General features: G+C 39.6%; 1 protein-coding gene across 19 annotated transcripts in view; it reads left to right on the forward strand.

The window, feature by feature from the left end:
* The window catches only part of LOC5568484 (F-actin-methionine sulfoxide oxidase Mical), a 210,712-nt gene extending 186,962 nt beyond the window's left edge, over positions 1–23,750 (forward strand). For 14 of the 19 annotated variants that reach the window (XR_002499458.1, XR_002499459.1, XR_002499460.1 and 11 more), the window contains one exon: positions 130–266. Coding sequence is in view for 5 of the 19 variants with exons in the window: in XM_021840381.1 (XP_021696073.1) it covers positions 130–279; positions 2,071–5,877; positions 7,553–7,864; positions 7,962–7,994; positions 10,909–11,158; positions 11,225–11,312; positions 12,168–12,472; positions 12,542–12,865; positions 21,787–21,815 (5,298 nt within the window). In the remaining 14 variants the exon portion in view is untranslated. Of the gene's footprint in view, positions 1–129; positions 280–2,070; positions 5,878–7,552; positions 7,865–7,961; positions 7,995–10,908; positions 11,159–11,224; positions 11,313–12,167; positions 12,473–12,541; positions 12,866–21,786 lie in introns of those variants that run through there. The other 5 variants (XM_021840381.1, XM_021840400.1, XM_021840389.1 and 2 more) reach the window with 4 other exon arrangements.
* The last annotated feature ends 1,111 nt before the right edge of the window (positions 23,751–24,861 follow it).

Below are 24,861 nucleotides of genomic sequence, written 5' to 3' on the forward strand. Positions count from 1 at the left end.
CTCTAGAAAAGCGCAAAGCCAATGCGATGTTTTCATTTTCTGACTTTCTGCTGTTTTATGGCTCTTCTTTCTCCATGTCAACTATCATGGCCTAACCGTTTGTTTACGTACTCTCGTTTTGTCTTGCAGGGTGCATCCGATTCGGAGTCGGCCTCGGAGGAGATCAACTCGGCGACGGAGATTTCCACCGATTCCGAGTTCGACCACGAGCCCAGCCATCGACTGCCGCCGCAAATCATCATCAACGATACGCACCTGCGACGACCAGCTAAAGTACAGGTAAGTGAGTTGGCATGTGCTACGCGAAGCAAACAAATTTACCGAATCTTTTGAAAATGCCCCTATCAGGGCATCCCGGAAAAATAGTTTGGCTTTTGGGAGAAGCTTTCCAGGTTCTCTGGAAAAGTTTTTATATTCTTGGAAGAGCTTCGGCGAAGCTTTCCAGCTTCTCGGGAACAGCTTTCCGAATTCTTGGGAGAAGCTTTCCAGCTTCTTGAGAGAAGCTTTCCAGCTTCTTGGAAAAAACTTTCCACTTTCTTGGGAGAAGCTTTTCAGCTTCTTGCGAGAAGCTTTCCAACTTCTTGCGAGAAGCTTTCCAGCTTTTCGCGAGAAGGTGCTTAGTTTTTTCCAAGAAGCTACCCAGCTTCTTGCGAGATGCTTTCCAGCTTCTTGGGAGAAGCTTTCCAGCTTATTGGGAGAAGCTTTCCAGCTTTTTGGGAGAAGCTTTCCAGCTTCTTGGGAGAAGCTTTCCAGCTTCTTGGGAGAAGCTTTCCAGCTTCTTGGGAGAAGCTTTCCAGCTTCTTGGGAGAAGCTTTCCAGCTTCTTGGGAGAAGCTTTTCAGCTTCTTGGGAGAAGCTTTCCAGCTTCTTGGGAGAAGCTTTCCTGCTTCTTGGGAGAAGCTTTCCAGCTTCTTGGGAGAAGCTTTCCAGCTTCTTGGGAGAAGCTTTCCAGCTTCTTGGGAGAAGCTTTCCAGCTTCTTGGGAGAAGCTTTCCAGCTTCTTGGGAGAAGCTTTCCAGCTTCTTGGGAGAAGCTTTCCAGCTTCTTGGGAGAAGCTTTCCAGCTTCTTGGGAGAAGCTTTCCAGCTTCTTGGGAGAAGCTTTCCAGCTTCTTGGGAGAAGCTTTCCAGCTTCTTGGGAGAAGCTTTCCAGCTTCTTGGGAGAAGCTTTCCAGCTTCTTGGGAGAAGCTTTCCAGCTTCTTGGGAGAAGCTTTCCAGCTTCTTGGGAGAAGCTTTCCAGCTTCTTGGGAGAAGCTTTCCAGCTTCTTGGGAGAAGCTTTCCAGCTTCTTGGGAGAAGCTTTCCAGCTTCTTGGGAGAAGCTTTCCAGCTTCTTGGGAGAAGCTTTCCAGCTTCTTGGGAGAAGCTTTCCAGCTTCTTGGGAGAAGCTTTCCAGCTTCTTGGGAGAAGCTTTCCAGCTTCTTGGGAGAAGCTTTCCAGCTTCTTGGGAGAAGCTTTCCAGCTTCTTGGGAGAAGCTTTCCAGCTTCTTGGGAGAAGCTTTCCAGCTTCTTGGGAGAAGCTTTCCAGCTTCTTGGGAGAAGCTTTCCAGCTTCTTGGGAGAAGCTTTCCAGCTTCTTGGGAGAAGCTTTCCAGCTTTTTGGGAGAAGCTTTCCAGCTTCTTGGGAGAAGCTTTCCAGCTTCTTGGGAGAAGCTTTCCAGCTTCTTGGGAGAAGCTTTCCAGCTTCTTGGGAGAAGCTTTCCAGCTTCTTGGGAGAAGCTTTCCAGCTTCTTGGGAGAAGCTTTCCAGCTTCTTGGGAGAAGCTTTCCAGCTTCTTGGGAGAAGCTTTCCAGCTTCTTGGGAGAAGCTTTCCAGCTTCTTGGGAGAAGCTTTCCAGCTTCTTGGGAGAAGCTTTCCAGCTTCTTGGAGGAAGCTTTTTCTTTGCGTATGTCACTCTCTGGCATTGTTCATCAAGTCAGTCTATGCGTCTTCGTCTTCGTCGTTCGTTATCACGTGTCGATTGAAGTGTAGAACTAGCCCTCGTGTGTTAAAATACACTCTAATAAAGATATAAAAAAAAAAAAAAAACGTGTCGATTGTTCACTCAACCACTAACAATTATCATTCTCATTTCAGGTAAAGCAAATGACAATCGAAAATGGCGTCCGTCAGCGACGGCAGTTTGTCTACACCAATCCGCAGCAGCGCTCGACCTCCCCCACCGAATTGTCGTTCCGGTATGACCGCACCGGGCGCCGGGACATCCACCTGGAGTTCAAACCCCTGGTGGAGGTCGATCCAACGATCAAGCTCAGCCAGAATCGGGCACCTCTTTCCATTCCACGACCCGGCGACTACACGCTCAGCAAAACCGCCAGCACCGAAGGCATCGCTTCGAAGAAGAGTTTGGAGCTGAAGAAGAAGTATCTACTCGGAGAACCGGCGGGCGGTACCGGAGTGCTCAAAAGTGGCTCTGCGTCGGCGCTGGATTCCAAGTTTAAGAGCTTCCATTCGAACATCACCGAGTGTCAGAAGTTACTCAATCCGGCACCGGAGATCAGCCCTACTATGCAGACGTTCCTGCAGAAGACGGCTCCAGCTCCACCGCCGTCGTTGCTATCACTTAGAAAAGAAGCACTGTTGTCGGGAAGTAACGACGAGAAGGAGAACGTGTACGATGGTAAAATGATGGCCGGGCTTGGAAGTCAGAAGAGGTACGCCGAGACGGTTAATGCCACTTTGGTGGAGAACAAGCTTAATGAGATGAAACGCGAGGAGGAAGGAAAAAGAGACGATCGACCAAACAACAATGAGCGAATTATCGAAACGATCGATCTGATCACTCCGGAGAAGGAGAAGAAGGTAGATGGCTATCGACAGGAGGAGAATGGGGAAAGGAAAAATGAGGAAGATGGGGATAAGATTGTGGAGATGAGAAATATTTCCAACTTGAAGCATATGTACATAGATTTGACGGCGGATTCGCCGAACTGTGATCGGTCATTGGTGGAAACGACATTGAACTTCAGCATGACTCCACCTTCGGCTAGAGGAGGTGTGATGCAGAGTAATGGAGAGCTCAAGAACAGCGTTCCAGATATTATAAGCAATATAAAGATCGATAAGAACGAGAACACGGTTGAGGAGATCATGGTGGAAGAAGAGGAACGCACGAGAAGCCCAGCGCATGAAACGTCGATACAAGTTCCTGACATGGCATGGAGTCAAGACCAGGATGAAGAGGAATTGTGCGAAGATGACGAGGAAGACGATGATGACATCGATTCCGACAGTATATCAGATTCTTCAACGTCAAGTACTTCCAGTGTGGAAGATATTCCACACTTTATTCTAGATTCAACCACTAGTCCGGAAACGCAGCACGATGAGCGGTTTGTGCCTCGAGTGGAGATCCGGGACACCGCTGGAGAGTTGATGCAAATCGATAGTCTAATGATCATCGATGGAAAATACATTGGCGATCCGGAAGATCTTAAACTGTTGGAGAAGCTGCCGCCGGATACTAAAATAGCAGCGGAAATATCTCAGCAGGAGATGAATCTTGATAGCATCTGCGTTGCTTTGGTTGAAGAACCCAAAGGTGAAACAACTGAAGATGACGATGAAGAACGTGATCGAACTCCAACACCGCCACAACAAGTCGAAAATTTGATTGCGCCTATTCCTCTTCCGGTGCAAGAACTGGAATTGGGACAAGATACCCCCAAGTCTGCCCCAACAACTCAACCGTCTAGTCCTACTAATCCAAAGCCTGAGCTGAAGTTTGACTCCCGCAACGAGAACAAGCTGGAGTCGATGATAAACCTTCCGTTGGTGCTAGATCGTAACGATCAACCTGTAGAGAAACCAAGAAATCTCAATTTCACTAGTCGTAGATCGCCGGATACCGACGCCGAAAAGACTCCCCTGGCGCCCTCGCAGCTTCTGCCGCAACTGGCAAAAGCAGAGGGTTCCGATTCGGAAACAGAACTTACAGCGCAGAACCTTACAGAAACTGAACTTTCCGATTGGGCTGCCGACGATGCCGTTTCGGAAAACTTCGTTGACATTGAGTTCGCATTGAACTCCAACAAAGGAACGATCAAACGGAACAAACCGAAACACGGCCGATTGCAGCAGAAGAAATCCATATCCACTCCGTTGGCACCGATTGTCGTGTCCAAGCAGACGCAGCATCATCAATCTTCTGAAGATGGCATCATGAAAAATCTTGCCATTGAAGACATTGAATTCATGGACACGGGCTCGGAGGAAGAAAGCTGCATAGAAACCTATTCCACCACAAACAGGGCGATGTTGAAAAATCGAGGTTATGTCGAATTTGTGGATCCGAGTGATTCTCGAAAGCTTCCCTACACGATCGTGGGAAGCAATCAGAATCAAAGCTACTCGCAAACCTCCAAGCCAGCGTTGGTGGAAGCCATCAACAAGCAAGTGGCCGGAGTGGACTACATCGAACAGGGTGCATATTTGCTCAACAGCGGTTCGGCGGACGATTCCAAGACTCCCATGAACGAGGAGCCTCCGACGAAGATAACGTTTAGTGCGCTGGCCGCGCAGAACAAGGTGCTACAGAATGCGCAACAGCAACCGGACAGTTTGATTGACATGGAAGAGGATAGTTTATTGGTGGTAACCTCATCGCAGGGGACCGGAGAGACGACAACAGAGGAAAGTGAAGCTCCAACGATTGTGGCGGGTGTTCTGGACCGAACCGGAACGGCTACAACTGGAAGTGGTAGCAGCGGAAGAGGTAGCGTTAGTTCTTTCAGTTCAAAACACCTGGAAGCGGAAAAGTCCTCAGGTAGTCCCGTTCGAAAGATATCCACGGAGTCTAGTTCGGCGGGCAAACGAAGCAGTTTGGAGAGGAACTTGCGAAAAGACTCTTTGAAGAACAATATCGAAGATATTGGGTACGATGAGTACGTGAAGAGGTTGCAGCATAAAATCGCACAGATCAGCAGTGCGAGGGATTCAATAGAGGTGAAAAAGAACAAACGAAAAACATCAAAAGGCGAAATCGGTTCAGACGAGAAGCCAACTGAATTGATCGAACATACACCAGAACCGGTTGTGAAGCCTACGGTTTCCAGCATTTACAATGAGCAAAGTTCAATCGAAGTGCCAAAAAGCGTGGAGAAGAAGATTGAGGAGATCACAAAGGAACGCGTCAAGCAGAAAGACATCATTCACGATCTAGTCATGGATAAATTGCAAACCAAGAAGCAACTAAATGCTGAAAAGCGTCTTAACCGGAGTCGTAATCGCAACAACGCTCTCGGCCATCCACCACTTCCTCCAAGTCAGCCTCAATCTACTGTCTATCAACCAATCGCACCTGAGCGGAGGAACCGACTGCTTGGCCAAGAGGTCAATGGTGGCATCCTCAATCAACCTTACAGCGCGACTTCTTTAACGCATTCAACACCGACAGCACCAACCACCCAACCAAACAAAGAGAACATCGCTTTCAAAACTCCCGCCAACTACATGGTCACTCCACGGAATGCTGCCACTAGCGTGAAGAAACCCCCAGACGAAACACTTACCCTAACAGAGCAACTACGAGAAGAGGCACGGGCACGAGCGCGACTCAAATCCAACCAAGATCTAGGCCTATCACCGGAAGACCGAGTTCAACTATTGCGCAAAAAGTTCCACATCAACTTGCGGGAACTGAACGATCAGGAATCGCAACTCCAACAGCAGAACAAATCCGATGACACCAAGTTCAACGAACGGCACCACACCAAACTGATGACCTCCAAGAGCGTCAACGATGTGTCGATACTGAAAAATCTGAGCAACGATCCAGACTTCATTTCGCCAACGGATGGCACCGGCACCGGCGCCGGGTCCATGATGATCGGAAGCAAGCTGAACGACTATGTTTCCGATCCGAATTTGGTGCAGAGCCCAGGGGTAGGTTTGATCAGAATCTCCATCATAACTGTATTTACCAGTAATTTTCTATGACTAAGCTGCATGTCTGGGTACAACTTTAAACAAAATGTAGGGGCCGTTATGAATTTAAGTTTTTTTAAAAGGAGTTTTGAATAAAAAGATCAACAAAGTTTTGAATTACCGTAAAATGGGGCGAATAGAAACACTCTCCGACATGTTTGAATGTGTGCAACTTAAACCGTGTAGATAAAAACCATTTTTTTCTATCTTTATTAATGAGATTTTTAGCCCTGGACTAGTTCATCTCGGGATCAACGGCTTTACTTCCCTTCCGAAGGAAGTCGTCACTGAAATTTTTAGTGACTATCTCGGGGATGGGATTCGATCCCAGGTTCTCGGCGTGAGAGGCGTGTGTTCTTACCACTACACCAGGTCCGTCCCCTAAAACCATTTTTATTTCTCTCAAATATGGGTCCTGTCTTCCTTAGCTGAGACCCCAATTGCCGTTAAAAACAAAAATTATTTCGTACAAATATTTGTAAAAATGTTGTATGTTTCTATTCACCCCGCAATGGGGCGAATAGATACACTGGTCAGTAAATATCAATATTTTTTTCATTTAAATGGAAAAATAAACACTTGTTTGAGTGCATCTTAAAGAAATATCATAACAAATTCACCTAATGAAAAAAAATTAAAATTATTAAAAACAATTTCAATTTTTGATCATGTTGCAAATTGTTAAAAATGGCGGATGTTTCAAGCTATCAAAAATGGTTGCGATTTCAATATTTTCTTCTTATTATGTTTAAGCAAAATATAACTAAATTTATTTAATATTTGAAAAATCCCGAAAATTGCCTTACGTAATAAATGGACCGCCCCTTGCTGCTTTTTGTATTTCTTTTTCGGCTTTATCCGCCTCAAACTGCTGGTAGTGCTGGTAGTTGGGAGCGTGGCTTGTGTCTTCGATGGAACGCGAAATACTTTATTGAAACAATCGCTCTGTTCACCAGCAGAAGTAGATATTTGATTACTGATTCCAGTAACTCTTGATGGCGGCTTATTTATCGTTAGGCAGCGTCCATTTATTACGTAACGCTAAAATTGGAAATTTTCGAGTCTACGAGCTTCAGGTTTTTTTTTCTTGTTCTTAAGAAGATTTCTTAGGAACACGTTCTGGTTTGGTATCGATAGATACCTTGTTACAAAATTATACCTTATAAACCACAACTGTTGTACAGAGTACTACAGCGCGACAGCCCAAAGGTTAACAATATTAAAATGCCTTATAAATCTATTTAAATTAATGCTTTAATGGTTATGCCGCAAAGAGGTGTAACTCAAAATTTCAAAGATCTTCTTCGTCAAAACTTCGTTTAGCGGTTACAAATTACTAAACAAATTAATATTGCACTGAGATCTAATGATATACTCCATTGATAACCTCGGTGAATGAAACCCGTTTAAAAATGTCTGATATCTTTTTAAGTTTTGGATTAACGTTATAGAAAGGGCGTGACTTTGCAACAAGCCCAAAGATATTCTTCAAATTTCGCCCAGGTATGCAACGTAGTCAAAGAAGACGACTGATGAACACAGATTTGATGGTGTTTTTACTGATAATAACGGTCTGGGAGCACCGTGGAGCAATGAATTCCTTCAACTAAATGTCCATTCCAATCTATTTCAGCTGACCATCACCAACGGGAGCGCAGGCGACGAGGTGCGACTTCGACTACGAAGCAAGTGCAAGGACCGCGAACGCAGGAAAAGTCTCATCGAGAAGGTATCGGACTTTTTCATCAGCCGAAAGAAAGAAAACAGCGTATCGAGCAACAATTCGTCGCCCACCAAAGAGAACAAAAAGGGCGAACAGCAGGGCGATGTTCTGGCGGCTCCGGCCACTAGTAGCGGCAGTTCGACGACCAGGACGGGATCTACCTCGACGGGCGGAGGATTTTTGAGGTTCAAAATCTCACCGAAGCTGAAGGATAAGTCGAAGGTGAGTCGGAATTTCACAACATCTCATATGTGACATATCATTCGCGTTCTTCGGTGGAAGATTGCAATAATCGCTTTCCTATTGGTTCCTCTTTCAGTCGTGTTTCGATGTGAGGAATATTGGGTTTGGTGTAAGGATCAAAAATTTCCTATTAATTTGGCTTTAACACTAGATTTTGATTTAAGTTAGGGGTCGTCCATATTCACGTAGTACCTTAAGTGGTAAATTATAGAACGTTTGATATAATGCTCATTTGATATAACGAGCATATAGTATATATTCAAATTAGGTATCTGAGAGATGAGAGCATATGGTATAAGTGATATTTGGCATAATATCAAATTTGATAAGAAAGGGGCATTTGATATAACGGACATACGAAATAAATGCACTTACAGGGTGTCGATTACCTGGAAAAACCTGGAAAGTCAGGGAATGTCAGGGAATTCAATTTTATACCTGGAAAGTCAGGGAAAGTCAGGGAATTTCACTAGAGGTCAGGGAAAAACATAAATACTACAACATCAAACAAGTTGATTGTCTGCAAAGTTACTGATTAGGCCAACTCAGCAATAATAATCATGATGTTTACATTTAATACGATTAATTGAAACAAAATTGGTGATCACTCTTTCAAAATAGTAGTACACCATTGACAAAACGCTTTCTTGACAAAAAAAAATAATTCTTGAATGAAAAGCATCAACAATGTCGAAGGGCAGTTGGCGTAGATTGTTCCAAAGATATTTAGTTCTAAACTTTCCTAAATCCACTCATTGCCTAGTTCCGCTAATTTTGCTCGAAATCTTGAGGAAAAATTGAGTTCACTCCATCGAATCATGTCAAACATTACAAGTTTGCTCAAAATATCCTAGTAAAACTGGTAAAACGATAAATAGAGAAAAAAATGAAGGTTCTCATTTTCAAGAGCACGAAGCTGCTGGACAGGATTTTTCCAGAATTTTAATCAGGTTATTTCTAAAAAATAGTATATATTAAGATTATACCGCAAAGTGCTCTTATACTGATTTTTTTCCATTTTGAAATTTCTGAAAATTGCGTGAGTTAGAGTTCAAGCGTTATTTCAGGATTTTTATCAGGAGCTTAATTACAAGTATGTCCAGTTTGTTTTTCTTAGATTGTACTCGAAAAAAATCTCCATAAAATGGCCATAAAATGCTTGGAAGCTGAATTTTCTGGAATTTGGTTTGAAGAAATCTGCTCGATAGTCCATTGGCAGTTTGTGAGATTACTTGGAGATACTCATTGAAAATTCTTGAAAGAGTTCCTCCGAGCATTGCTAGATGCTCGAGAAATTCAAAGGGAACATCAGAAAACTTATTATTAGCGCGTTATTCAATATCAAAATGCATTCCATTGAAAATATAATGATGAATTCGAGAAAAAAATCATATCGGAATACTTAAATATTAGCTGAAATAAATAACCTGTAACGAATCATTTTGAAAAGTTATTGGAAGTATTCTATGAAAAAATGAATACATTTTGCAAAAAAAATCTTTGCGATTACTGAAAAAAAATCATAATGAACACATTGAGCGAATGCGTATTTTAAGTCCATAAAAAGGATACAATTTTCGATTACTCTCGGCTAGTTTTCAAGTTTTATATAAGTACGACGTGTTGCATTCATTCATAGTGATGATAATCTCATCAAATGTCAAAAAAAGAGATAGAAAATTAGGTCGGAAAGGTATCGGGACAACATGAACACTTTCGTGAAATTTAGTGAATACAATATTCTTAATGACTGAACGACTGTCTTCTTTTTATGTTAAAAGGCTCTTTCTTAATCACAATAGCAAGAAAAAGCTTCTCTGGTTTCGTTACTTTGAACAAAAAATAGATTGTTCCACCTCCCTGTCTCATTTGAAGCAGAGAAAAAGTTAAAGCCAACTTTAAATGGACAATTGAAGCAAAACATAAACTTGTATATCGGCAAAAAATTTATAAAGAATACGGATTGCATACAGTGTAAACATTTATGATGAAATATGTATGTTTTCAAAGGATAAGGTCCATCTTGCCCGATGTGCTCATCATGACCCTAATCCTCCTATATCTGAAGAAAAAAGTTAAGGAGTTTCTGAGAGAAATATTAGACAAGTTCCTGAAGAAGTATTGAAGGAATACTTGAAAAAATACGATTGAGAATTAAAAACAGCAATTTCTGAGAAATATCTGTTGAATTCCTTGAAGCGATTCTCTAAGAAAGTTCTTTATTAATGGCTGGAATTTTACCTGGAAACAGAAATAGTCAACATTCAGGTTGAATGTAATAGTCGTTTATGCCAGAAACTTATGAAATCATATATGAGTTAGCTCAGTATCCGAGTACTTCCTTTTTTACAACTTTAAATGCATATTTGCGCTTGAAGGTTTCAAAAGGGTATGGTCAATAGATGATAGTATTTTCTGAAGTTGTACTCAGCTTTTTCAGCTTTATTCATACGAATTATCAAGTTTAAAAGGTAAATGTGCTCATTTTTTTCATATTTTTTTGAAAAAACGCTCAAGAAAGTTATCTGACAGGTGTATTTAAGTAAAGTAAAAGCTTTTGCTCAGTTTATTCATACGATATGAAACCAAACCAACAAATCAGCATGGTCTGGAATTTTTCTGGAAATTGACTGGAAGGTCAGGGAAAGTCAGGGAAATTTATTTTCAAAATTGAGTCGACACCCTGACTTAGAAGGCTGCACAGAACTTCTCACCCCAATTTGAATTTTTGATAACACGTGGACATTTTGGGGAACAGAAGTGTTTCCGAAATATCCACGGAGAGCGAGTAGGGATTCAAAAAACCAGGTTTTCTATGTCCACGTGGTATATGGATGACCCTGACCAATATTTTTAATCTACTTCTATTCTTTTGATTTTATTGAGTGCTGTTTAACTAACTGTTCTAATTACACAAGTTTCAATTGATTAGCACATGGAATGAGTTAAACCGTTTGACTTTACCAACAAAAACTTGTAAGAGAATACCTTTCACTAATGTCTCGTATGTTCCCGCTCTCTAGACCAAGGAGGGTTCTCCGTACGAACGGTGCGCCTCCGAAGATTACCTAAAGCAGCCCCCATCGAGTACTAGTCCGTCTGGGCGCGAAACCATGACCAGTTCCGTCACGACGGGTTCACCGTCCTCGTCGGTCAATGCCGCGTCAGCAGTTGCCGCCGGCAATCGGTTCACTCCGATCGGTCGCAAGGAAGCCGAAGAGTTGGAACCACCGCCGATTCCGCCACTGCCACTCAACTATCAGCGATCCGACGGTAAGTTTCTGCTATTTTTGTGTAGCTTTTCCTTAACTGTACATTTGTGTGATTTTATTTCCCCAGACGAAAGTTGCACCACAAACGAGCCAAAGAACGAACTGAAAAAACTACGTGCAATGACGAAGGCATCGCGTCAAGCTGAATTGAAAAGGTTAGTTAGATCAATTTCATAGAATACCACAGGACTGGTAGCAGTTTAAAGTTTTGGTATCTATTGTAATGCGAATCTGTAGAAAGTCTCTATTTTGAATGAAAGGTCCCTAAGGTCTCTTTTTTGAATAAAATGGTCTCTAAAGTCACCTCTTTTTAATCTATGATAAAAGATCGAAAGAGAAAGCATCGAAAGAAAGCAAATTCTGGTACAAAATTCTAGAGGCTTCAGAAACATTTTCAAAGATTCTTACGCGACGATTCTAAAGGTTCTTCCGGAGTCTCTTTTCGGATTCCTCGAGGAAAAGCTTCAGGAAGGAACTTTACTAGTGATTTAAAATGCAATATTTTCAGAGACTCATCTAGGGATTCATAATCTGGAGATTCATAAACCAACTCTGCCAGGAATTCTTCCAGAAATTCCTTCAGCGATTTTCAAGAAATGCTTCCTAATTGATTTCAAGAAATCCGTGAGCACTATCTCCAGTATATCCCAGGAACTATTTTAGCATTTTGTCCAGAGATTTTTACACAGATGGTTTCAATGAACTTCTAATAAAATCCTCAAATATTTATTCAGGAATTTTTAAAGCATTTTGCTTAAGGATTTTTCATAATGTTTCGTTTCTGTATGAGTTCCTTTGAGAATTCCTCCATAGTTTCTTTCTGAGCATTGCTTTAAAAACTTTTCCAGAGATGTTTTTAGGAATTCTATTACAAACTCGTCTAGGAATTCCAAAAGATTTGTCTTGAAGTTTCTTCAAAAATTTATTTCATTTCATTAACGCTCTTCTACCAGTCCGAAATATGCTTTCAACTTATAAACCTTATCACTTTTCCTCCCCTTTCCCCGCAGACTGAGAATTGCTCAAGAGATACAACGAGAACAGGAGGAGATCGAGGTGAAGATCAAGGACCTGGAGACTCGGGGCGTCGAGATCGAGAAGGAACTGCGCGGTGAGAGCGAATCGCTGGAGAAGAACATCGAGAACCTCGGTGCCAACGACGAAGGTCTGGTCAAGGAGTGGCTGGAGATCATGCGTAACATCACCCGTCTGAAAGTGCGCGACGAGGAGCTGACCATACGGCAGCAGGAGCTCCAGCTGGAACACCGGCACGCGCAGCTCAAGGAGGAACTGAACATGCGACTGTCCTGTAGCAGTAAGCATCATTCCGGGGCGAAATCAAATTTTCTCAAGGGAGCGATTCTAAAGCAATTGTTTTCCGTAGAGCTCGACAAAAACTCGTCGGACGTTGCGGCCGAGGGGGCTATCCTGAACGAAATGTTGGAAATTGTGGCCAAACGGCAAGCGCTAAGACCTTCGCTGGATGCTGCGGCGGCGGCGGCTGCTGCGGCAGCGGCTGCCGTCGGAGTGCCCCATTCCGTTGTCCTGCCATCCCCGTCCACGCGGATGACGCAAGATTCCGATGTAAGCACTGGTGATGAAGATGATGGTGATAATGATGATGATGGTAGTGTTAATGATGATGCGAATGTTCTTGCTAAGGATGGTGGTGATGATGGTGATAACACTTGTGTGACAGTAGACAGTGGTAGTATTAACGGTTTTCTTAGTTGTTTTAAAATTGGCAGCAAAGGATCGAAAACTAGTTCTAGGGCTGGTCATTGCTCTAAGTTTGCTGTTTTCGGTTCTATGTTGCTAGGTTTGTTAGCTAGTTTGTACTATTATGAGTTATTTTTGAGTTTTTATGATTAGCTTTAGTTAGATTTATGTTTTAGACACTTTTTGTTTATATTTGCACTTGCACCATATTATGCATATTCAAGTTTATTATATTCAAATTTGCATGCTGTTTTGAATTGATGTCATGTATGAATTAAGTTTATAATACACTTCATAATAATTTTGCATTTCACATCCGCGGTAAACAAGTATGGCTCTTGATGTTTAAAATGTCTTTTGTCCATCGCAAGGTTGATTGATCAATTGTAAAATAGTAATTAAATTTTTGCACAATTTGAGCGGAAAGAATTGTTTGCTACTTGACCATTAATACATTTTGTATAACGTGTGTCAGGTACAAAGACAATCTATGCCTAGAAAAACCGAGAATATTTCCAACTCGAAGAGACAGGCGATTATTAAATGAGAGCCTTCTTTGCCAATTGACCATTTTGCATGTGTACATCATGGCTGACGAAGATACTTTTTGTCCTGGGAAGTCTAGAAAATTTCCTCTTACGGAAAGGTCCTCAACCGTTGGTACTCGAATAGCTTGGTCTTGCTGAATAGCTGCGCGTTAACCGCAACGGCTATCTTGGCCCCAGATAATTTGCATCAGAATATAGCCTCTGAACTTTAAGAGAATGATGTACAATATTTTAAAACAATTCTTTGCATAATTCTGTCGTAAATCCACATTGGATTCTGTCAAAATTCCACCTAGTATTATTTGAAAATCCTATGCAGGGTTTGTTTTCAAAATCATGTCTCGAATATAGCAAGCAACTTGCGCAGGACTCTGTGAGAATTGTTACTGGGATTCCGACAGAATTTACATTAATTCTAATATCCAGATCGGTAAACTAGAGAAAATTTGTACGAAACCTGCCAAAATTCTGCTAGAAATTAACTCATGTTCATGTAAAGTTCAAGATTTCATGAGAATTATTTCACCGATTCGTTATTAACCTAAGAGACCTTGTGAGAATTCTATGAGAATCAATTTACTTAATATTTGTATTAGGATTGTCAAAATGTGATACAATGGAAGTTTAAAGTGAAAAGCAGTCCAGCAGACTTGCGAAAAATTTACCTTGAAAGCCTTCTTCAAAAACTTACTGCAGTATGACCCATAAACAATGCAGAATATTGTGAACGTAATAAGTTCTATGAAACCACCAAAGACGAAGAGAACATAGCTGTCGAGAATGCAACAAATTATTCTGTAATGTTTTAATGTAGTTTTTATAAGATAAAATGAAAATGAAGCTTAAATTTCATTCATAGTTGGTTTGTTTAATCTTATCAGACATTGTTTTTCGTTTTGGACATGATTTGCATGTAGGCATAGAGTTCAATATCTTTGTGATGATAACTTCAAAAACGTCAGCGATGGGTTGAGATTCTTCACAGGACTTGTCTCGAACATTCGCTCATGTCAAATGAGAGAAGAGATTTTTATCTGAAGCGCTGTAGACCTAAACATATTTTAGATTAACCATCTTTTTCTGGAGAACCATGATTGATTGAAATTTCATGTAAGTGTTATATGCGGCTCTGCTGCTGAAAACCTATTGTACTTATTCTGGTGAGATGAGTCGAATGATGTGGTAATGGTCGACTTGCGTCCATACTCTTAACATAAGGTCTCAGCAAGACTCGTCTCGACTCACGCGATGCGCAGAATAAGCCTGTATGATCCGCTGATCACCTAAGTTGTCTCTAATCAAAAGAACAAATTTCTTCAAAAAGTTTGTATAGACCTTAGTATTCATTTTTTATTAAACTGCTACAAACGACTAAGGCGCATTGAACTGGTCTACTATAAAAAGCCGAATAACAAAAGGCCGACACATACAAAAGGCTGAATCACAGAACGCCAAACCTCAAAAAGCCAAAAACACCAAAGTTCGAAACTTACAAAAGGCCGAAACCACAAAAGATCGATTCACAAAAGATAGAAACCATATAAAGCCAACATTTTGAAATCAAATTTCTTTTTTCTATCTAGCCTGTTACTTCAATAGTCGCGTTTTTTTTGTACAGTACATGTGGACAAACCTTGCGTCAATTGGAAGGGGGTGTGGGTCATTTAGCATAAAGCCATTTGTCATAAGGACATTTGGCATAACGCCATTTGGCATAAAGGACAATTGGCATAATTTGGGGTCACAAACAAAATGGTCATTTGGTATAACTATTTTTCATCAAGAACAAGCATCTTTTGAAAGAAGGGGTATAATTCTGGTCATGCCATATGGTTGATATGCCAAATGACCTTATACCAAATGGACCGTTCCCATTGGAAGGGTACATATACGATGAAAAACATTCTTAGTAAGCTTAGTATTCTTATGAGCAATTAAGGAAGGAAGAAAAATCGTCCTCTGTTTGCATTATTCTGGGAAAATGCTTGGATTTGACACTGAATCGATGCTATGCATATCCTTCGGATGTTCAATTCAGCCTTAAGTGATTGAGCCTCTGGTGGTTTCGCCCTTATGTGATTCGGCTTTATTTATTCGGTTCGGTTCGGATTTTTTTTACAGTCCCCATAAAACGCAAATGCTCCCCGAATCATGACCCTCTAGCAAAATATTTGATTGTGATCATGAAAAACGCTGGAGACCTCTTCCATCATGTTAGGCCAAACAAATTTGTATTTTAAACAATTTAATCCAATTTTTTAAGTGGAAAGTTAATCAACAGTATGCAATGACTAAAGGTGTTTTTTCTTTCACCCCTATTTACCCAGCAAATGACTGTATAATTAACTTATGTCAAATACGGTTTTAATTGATTTGGTGTTTTTTCGACTTTACTTAGCTTAGCTTAGATTAGACTGACTACACATATCAATGGTTGTTATTCCGTGATTGACCGAAGTCAGTGAAAATGCACAAAGAATCAACTAGAAGTTCGGCTGGATTGGCCATAATCTTCTTCAGTGTGCATAATTCAGTGCCTCTATTTATACAGGGTCAATAACGGTGCCGGCCACGTCCTTGCAGTCAGGTGGGATTGGGGGAAGGAATGTTATTGTGTAACCTTTGCTATTTGGAGACCGTGTTTGCCTCTGCATCTCCACAAAGGTTACTGGGAGGGATGTTTGTTAATGGGGAGGATCGTTGGGTCACAGGATTCACTTTGATAAGCGATTAGACCATGATAAATATTTTGACGCGAGCAAAGGATCCGCTTCGCGATCCGCGCCACTAATTAATCATGCCACGCGAGCGACGCGCGACACGATTGATCCTGCTCACATCACCCGCCCCCGCAGGAGCAAGTGACGCGAGCAAAGGATCAAACACTACTCAATTTGGTGTTTTACGACTTTCCTGAACATAAAGTGCAATTTTAATTACTTCACGATACCCTAATGCAAAATAGTGAATAAGGTTCTCAGTTAAAAATAAAGGATTCATGAACAAATTACTGTGCTTGAATAAAATAAAAGAATAAGATATATACATTATTCATCATAAAGCCCTGCTGAAAAACTACGCACTTGTTTTTCTGGAAACTTGAAGTTTTTCAAAGCACTTCCACTACCAAGTGCCATTGTGTTTGTTTGTTAAGATTGGAGATATATCTTGCTGAAAGTATCGATCAAACGACATTTTTTGTCGAGAATCAATTTGAAAAAATACCTATCTCAACTTGGTGTATGCGTGAACATCTAGAGGATAGAAAACATTCGTTTTAAATCCATGTTTGTCTTGGAGAAATGATGGGGTTCGACCGTTGATGTTGGGGTTCGACATTGTTTTCTTTAACATCACGTTACAGATAGAGCCCCTGTTTGTAGTCCCTGAGAACATTGTAGACATTAACCCTTCTTCTTCTTCTTTCTGGCGTTACGTCCCAACTGGGACAAAGCCTGCTTCTCAGATCAGTGTTCTTATGAGCACTTCCACAGTTATTAACTGAGAGCTTTCTTTGCCGATTGTTCATTTTTGCATGTGTATATCGTGTGGCAGGTACGATGATACTCTATGCCCTGGGAATCGAGAAAATTTCCTTTACGAAAAGATCCTCGACCAGTGGGATTCGAACCCACGACCCTCAGCATGGTCATACTGAATAGCTGCGCGTTTACCGCTACGGCTATCTGGGCCCCTTATACTCAAATTTTTATTTTCTATCTAAATATCATTTTTCGTTATCTAAAATCGTTCTAAACACGTTTTGGGCAATGATTTATTTTTATTCGCGAATTTGTGAATTTTGGTTTTTGATTTTTATACTTTTTATTTTTGAACATCCCTATCCTTTTTCATATTTTTCTTGAAGCCTGTTCTGGTTACTGATTTTTGGCAAAAATAAAAAAAAAATAAATTTTCACAATACTTTTGAAAATATTAAATCAAGCGTGTGCTAGAATAAGGGCGTAAGTCGCATCATCGATTTCTCTTCATCGATCCTCTCTTCCGTTAATAAAGGTGACAAGATACAAGTTTGTCACCATTTTTTGACCTCAGGACGCAAGATTGCATCGCTGCCTAGCGTAATGAAGTGAAAAAATGCTAACAAACCCGCATCTTGTCACCTTTATTGACAGAAGAGAGGATCGATGAAGAGAAATCGATCATGCGACTTACGCCCTTATTTTAGCACACGCTTGAAATATCCAATTTTTTCTGGAACATATTTTATTTTCCGTGAAAAAAAATTCGAAAACATTTATTTTTCGTGGAAAAAAATAGGTTTGAAATTATTTTTATACCACCATGTGCTTCTTCTATGAAAGGTTGATTGTAGAAAATTATAAAAGGTGCAATTTTTTGTATTACACGGTAAATGAACTTCAGACATTTGTAGGTACTGAAGAATACAAAAAAAAATTAAAAAAATATGTGTCCTTTTATGCGTAATCTAAGCCAAGGTTTAAGCCAAAAATAAAATCATTTTTATTTTTGAGTTACGAAAAATTACACAAAATTTCAAAGTGTACCCCGTTATAAGGCGGGGTTGGGTATTAGAGGGTTAAAATGGTTAAAAAAATCATTTATGCTCCACACCGCTCATTCAATACTAGAACAAATTCTTGGTGTCCTCCCAAATTTTGAGCTTATTTGGATGAAAACTGAGACTGCACAAGACCTTTAAAGTTTGTATGGGAATTACTATGAGAAAAGCAAACAATTCATTGAATTGGTCATAGTGTTAGCTCACAAGCTCTTGAGGGTTAGAACAATGCTATACTGTTAGATACTTCTTCCAGCTACAACTTTGCCGAATACCGTATTCAAATCGAACGTCTCAGTAATTAGTTATTGATTTATGTCCAATCGGAAATTCTTTTACAGTGCTCATTCATCGTCTAAACAGGCAACTTTTCTGCATTTGGTGCGAAAGATAGCACCCACAAATTATGGCGATTCGAAAACCGTCTTCTGTAAAGTTGTAGCTGACAAATGTATCTAACAGTATCAGCATTGCTCTAACCCTCAAGATCGAGTGGGCAAACACTATGATCGATTGAATGAATTGTTTGCGTTTCTCATAGTGATTACCATACAAACTTCGAAGGGCTTGTGCCCTAGGATTTGATCTAGAATCGAATAAGCAGTGTGGAGCAAAAACGATTTTTTGGACCACCCTAGTAGACATGTTACTGGAGACTCCTTTAAGACTGTCCAACAGATTTCATGCGTTTATTTTTTGCAGATGTCCTGGAGAATTTTCTATCAATATTCCCAGACAAAAATCTTAAGGAATTTATTGCTGATATTTTGGAACAAGACAATTCTTACGGGATATAAGTCCCAATTCTGTGACTCTGTTTTGCTAGATGATTTCTTTAAAATTTCCCTATGAAATATTGGCGCGTTGCCTATTGAAAACATTAACGAAGTTTATGAAAGCGATAATATAGAAATTTGTTAAGAATTTCAAAGACATTCCGAGTGGAATTGTTAAAGCAACATTAGAAGAAATTTAAATGAATTATAAGTGAAAATTCTTGTAGGGGGGTCTGTGGCCTTGAGGTTACGCTTTCGCTTCATAAGCGGAAGGTCATGGGTTCGATTCCCAGCCCCTTTACAAAAAACCCGTCCAGCCACCAGAAAGACGCATCACGGAGGACCGTGCTTTGGGGAGCACATCTATCCTCCGTCAGTATCAGATGGTGACTGAGACAAACTGACCCTCTTCGCAGGCAGCCAGCCTCACTAACAGCAGAGTTCTCTCCTACCTGCTCGGTGTGAGAGTAAAAGAGTAGGAGAGAGTGTAAGTAGATGTAAATATATATAAGTTGAAAATAGATCTGTAGCGGTAAAGAAGCTACAGATCAACTGATTCCGGCACAGTAGTGGCCACGAGCACAGAGTGCCCTATAAAAAAAGTGAAAATTCTTAAGAGATTAACTTTACAAAATCTGATGATGCATGCAATGTTTTGAACGATATACTTTATTGTTTCTTTACGAACTACACTAACTTTTAGTCTAGAGCTCCAAAATACCGGTAATAAATAAATTATGAGGTGCTAAATCTATTGCCGTTTTCAGAAAAAACATAGCACGTCAAATTTTTGAGATATCGCGTGTTGAAAATGCATCATTTTTTCGATTTCAGCCAACTTGCATGCAAGTTCACCAGATTTGTTTGCATAATTTGCAACAGAATTCAGTTATTATGCGTTGAATAATAATTATCAACAAAGTTCACAAAACTTTCGATGCTCAGAATTTAGTTATTGATGATTTAGAAAAGTATTGTATTTTGCCATATAGAAACGAAAAGTTTTATATGTAGACTGCGAACATGTTGAAAAAGTCGATTTAATTTTAATTTAATCGAGCAATTGAAACCAAACTGAATCGTAAATGAAAGTTAAAGTTATATTTTGCATCCTTGATGGATTTCCTAATATTTTGATGAATCATGCTTTAACTCTTTCTTTCCCACAGCTTTGATTGAAAATTTAACTGTCAAAATGGAGTTTCAAAAAAAAAAAAGTGCTTGAACAAAACTTACTAGAGACACATAGTTTGATTCTTAAGACACACAAACATGTAATTGTTTACGCTGTGTTAAAAAAAATGCTTGCAAAATCGCTCAGGAATACTTCAGAGTTTCGAACGAATTTTATTGTGAATATTGAGTTTTTATTTAGTTCTGAATTGGATTTCTGCTGATATTCCATACGGTTAGAAATATTATAATTTAGTAAAACGTTTTGAGCTGTTTTTGTTAGAATATCTTATTTTTTACACAATTACCGAAAAACTCATGACGATTTTGTAATGAACTCTTACTTGCTCGGGAGAATTATTCCTAACCAGTGGTCCCGGAAAACTTCGTTGTTAAACGTCATGTAATCCCCATACAAAATGACATATTTGTCTTTTCTCGTTTTTCCGGAAACTTTCAAAAACTTTTTGATCGCACTAATCACGTCGCAGCCCTTGTCGAGTGAAACTGTGAAAAATTTACGTCAATCCGTTCATCCGTTCTCAAACCATTTCGTGACATACACACACATTTTTATTTATATACTAGTGGTCCCGGCAAACTTCGTCTTGCCATCAAGTAGGCTGTTGAAAAACGCGTTTGATCGTCACATATAAAATGACAGTTTCGTTCGCGCTCGTTTTTTCAACTTTCCCGGTGAATATCCTGGGATTTTTATACACACGAACACGTCGGAACCCCTGACGAACAAAACTGAGAAAGAATCATTCAAATCCGTTGACCCGTTCGTAAGCCATTTCGTGACATACAAACAGCATTCCATTTTTATTTATATAGATAGATTCAATCTAAAGTTGAAAAAAGTCTGTCTGAAATGATGAAGAATTATTTGAGCATTTCTCACTCACATTTGCTTAAACACAACAATAAGATTAATTTACATGCGAAAAATATTGTGGCCAAATAGGTTAGGGCGGACAAGAGCACCTTAAGGATAAACTGATTTTTGTATGACGTTATGGTGTTAAAATTAATACAATCAGTCTCAAAACTGATGGGTGCTCATCTTGCCCCGGTGGCTATTTTGTTCCGTCTTACCCAATGCGTACAATAGATTAAAAAAAAAACCCTCCGACATAAGAACCAATTCGTTCTGTTGACCTATTCGACCTAATGGCCTATATAGTATTTCAATCCTACGGTCTGAGACCTCAAAGGCTAAATCATGACACATGGCTTTGAAATGCTTTTGTCAGTAACCTTTGCGCTTTTGAAGGGAAGCAATACAGAAGGTACCTAGACAAAGTAAATAATTCTGAAAGGCACAGCTGAGAAGCAGGATCTGGCATCCCCTATGCCAAGGAGGCGGAGAAATTTTGATTTTCGTTATCTGGAAATTAAGGTCTCCCTCCTATCATTATCATATTTGTTTGGTGCTTCAAAATGAAACAGTTTGATTTTGCTTGATACGATCCAGTAATGCCCCGCTCAAATGTGTATTGAAACACATTTTCATCCATTTTACATACTGATTTATAATAAGTGTACAGCACTGACATGATATATTTGAGTGACGCTTTTATCGCCATTTCCACCTAGCTAGTTGTTTACCATCAACATCACCTAATCACATTTAACCATTTCACCAATTATTCCATATCCTTTGTTTTTCGTGTTTTAGTTGACCTAGTTTTTAATGCTGTTGCACTAGAAAACCTGTAATGTAGCCTAATTAGCACCCAATAAACTATTTTGATTTATTTAATGAAATACTCTAGAGTTGATTTTTTGTTCCTTAATATTGTTTTTTTTTTGCTTATTTTTTGAATAACTTATACCACATTAATCGCATTTCTTACCTTTTTCACAGATTTAAACACAGCAGCCAATGTGATCTAAAAAAGGGGTCTCGCACTCTCCACCTATCTCACTCCCATGGAGCAATTGAATGGAACTGTGTTGCACCTAAACCGACCTAAACCGACCGACAAATCATGGAAGAGCCCTTTGCGAGTAACTTCTCCGATTTCCGGGTAGATCTCTTCTGCCAACCCAACCTGTGTAGATATGAGAGTTAAGTGCTAAACAGTTGGCATTGTGTACAAAGATTGATTCGATAGATGATGGTGCATCGCTATGAAAAAGTGATTCCATTCCCTTAGGAGGACGCGTGGAAAATCGCTGTGAGGAAATGGGTATTTGAAATTTTCGAAATTCGTTCGGAAATTTGATGCACAGAAGACAGGGAATGCTATAGTAAGCTGCCAGGGACACAGGTCAAAGACATTGTTTTTTTGTTATTTTTAGGAGCAAAGACGATCGAATTTTTGTTTGTTTTAGACTGTCATTTCAGATTTTCTTTATTATGTCGTTATTGGAAATGTGTTGCCGATACTATTAAGCTACGTTTATTATTATTTGTTGACCATCGCATTGTAGAGATTTGCATGACAGGGTTTTGTTGCTTTTTACTTTCATTACAAGTGTACGTTTTGCCTTTTTCTTTGTTTGTTGTACAAAGTGTGCATCAGAGTTCTAAAATACACTTTCTCAAGGATTTTTGCTCTACTATTTTACTGTGCAAATATTTTAATCACTATCTTTCGTTTCATTTAATATGTCCTGCAATGACTGTACAGTTAACCCATATTAGGTCTTTAGTTTAATTATTTTTTATTTACTTTCAATAGTCAAATATACAAACAGTTAACATATTCACACAGATACCGACACACACACTGACACGTGAATCATACACAGATAATGTAGACTCGGAGAAAATTGCACAGGGGCGGACGCACAGATGGATCTTGAAATAAGGATTACTAACGTATTATTTGAAACGTTCTCCTAAAAATATCTATCATTCAGTTAGTCACACACGACCTCCAGGTGGTAGACTTGTTACTCGAATTACAATTTGCACAGAAAACAACAGATGGTCAAACACCTATAAAAGTGATTCACGCGACATTGTTCAAAACGATCTTCTTCGTCGTGTTGAACAAATAATGCAAACTATACACAATCGGTCCTACATAGAAGAAGGTGAAACTTACAACTGACAGTTTAATCTCTGCTAGTAGCTTCGTTCCAAAATTCGCTAGTTAGAATCGTAACGATATTTTTCTTGTGACTTTTTGCAGTATTACGTAACTTTTAGAGGGCGCGGAAGGGGGAGATAAATTTTAACAAAGAAAAGGGAAATAGTGAACCAATTTAGCCGGTCCTAATCGTTATAGATGAAGATAATAATGACAATTAACTACTAATCCAAATGACTGTACTGAGAGTACGATAAAATAAACGCAAAAGATACGAGTTTTGATTTTTTTGGTTTCTGATAGAAGATAGTAGGAATTTATCACGGAACGGAATTTTCGAGAGCTCGTTGGCTCGTGTTACAGGAAACAGGAAATTGATGAACGAACATGTGTTACATTGAAAGCAATCGCGGGAGTCAGCGTTGTAGATAGTTTCTAACAAGCAGAACCGCTTCGAAAAGGATCTTATACCATAAACGCGTTATATTGCAGTTTGTATAGAATGATAGTGCTTTTTGACCTCGTGTTCGGATAAAGCAACGGACGCGAAATAGAATATCTATATTTGTACGCGTTGTGCGCAAATAAAATGCAATTGCTAATTTTCTCTACCAGACTAACCGACACAAAATGAAAGCTAATGTTGCTCGAAATCCGTGCGAGGAAATCATAACGAACAAATAAACAGAACAAATAACAACAACAGAACAGTGAACACATTATTTTCTAATAAATTTTCAACATTAAACTACTGCTAATCGAAACAGAGAGAACAAAATGCAAATGTGAACAAACTAATACAAGAACAAGTAAACCAAGGAAGCTTTAATACATTTTGAACAAAGGGATAGATAACGAAAAAGAAACAAGAAAAGTAAAACTAAAAAAAAATAATAAAACAGAAAAATTATGCCGATGATAAAAAAATGTGCGACGTTTTCTTGCCTAAAACAATTCGAAACTAAACTAAAATCAAACTGTCTAAGGTTAAAATACTTCTACTCAGAATAATAAAAGTAAAAAAAAAAAATTTGATTAGGCCCAATTTGACGTTTTCGCGTGCTTGTAGTGTTTTTGTTTTCGTTCGCCTGGGCAGTGCGTTGCGAAGGCCGAAGCTGATGCCGAGATCGTGACTTTTCAGTCGAGGATGGATTACTAATTGGTGAGCTCGATTCATGCTTGTGATAACACACATCTGTATAATAGCAACGTTACTTGTATGTATTTGTTCGAACTAAATTAAGTTTGTATGCCAAACGACTATTATACCAAACAACTGACATGCCAAACGGGATACATACTCAATCTCAGAATTTCATTTCGGTAAAGTTTAATGACGAATACACTCGGTAAAGCTTAGTTTTACTGAAATCTCGTTTAATTTTGACAGATAAATAAAACTTCAAAATTCGAATTGACGAATTTCAGCAATTTACATATAGGACCGGAATTCGGCAATTTAATTTGCCATATTAATCCGCAAAACTTTTAGTTCTCCGAATTTTGGCAAAGCACATCTGTCAAAATCAAAAACAGCGCTGCCACTGTTGAAAACACATTAACATGTTGAACGCATTAAGACTTCTTGAAATTCTATCTCAAATTTGAGATTTATTATTCGGAGGTTGTTATCAAGTAAGTAAATTACTTTTTATTTGATAATAAGCAAAATCGATCTTGCGGGTCTTCCTAAGCCGAGTGGTTAGAGTCCGCGGCTACAAAGCAAAGGCATGCTGAAGGCGTCTGGGTTCGATTCCCGGCCGGTCCAGGATCTTTTCGTTATTGAAAATTCCTTGACTTCCCTGGGCATAGAGTATTATCGTACCTGTCACACGATATAGGGGAAAGTGGGGCAGTTGGATTGATGACCTATCCAGTTCCTTAGACATTCATAGCTTTAT

The sequence above is a fragment of the Aedes aegypti genome, chromosome 1 (genome assembly GCF_002204515.2).
Source record: "Aedes aegypti strain LVP_AGWG chromosome 1, AaegL5.0 Primary Assembly, whole genome shotgun sequence".
In the NCBI taxonomy this organism is placed as follows: Eukaryota; Metazoa; Arthropoda; class Insecta; order Diptera; family Culicidae; genus Aedes; species Aedes aegypti.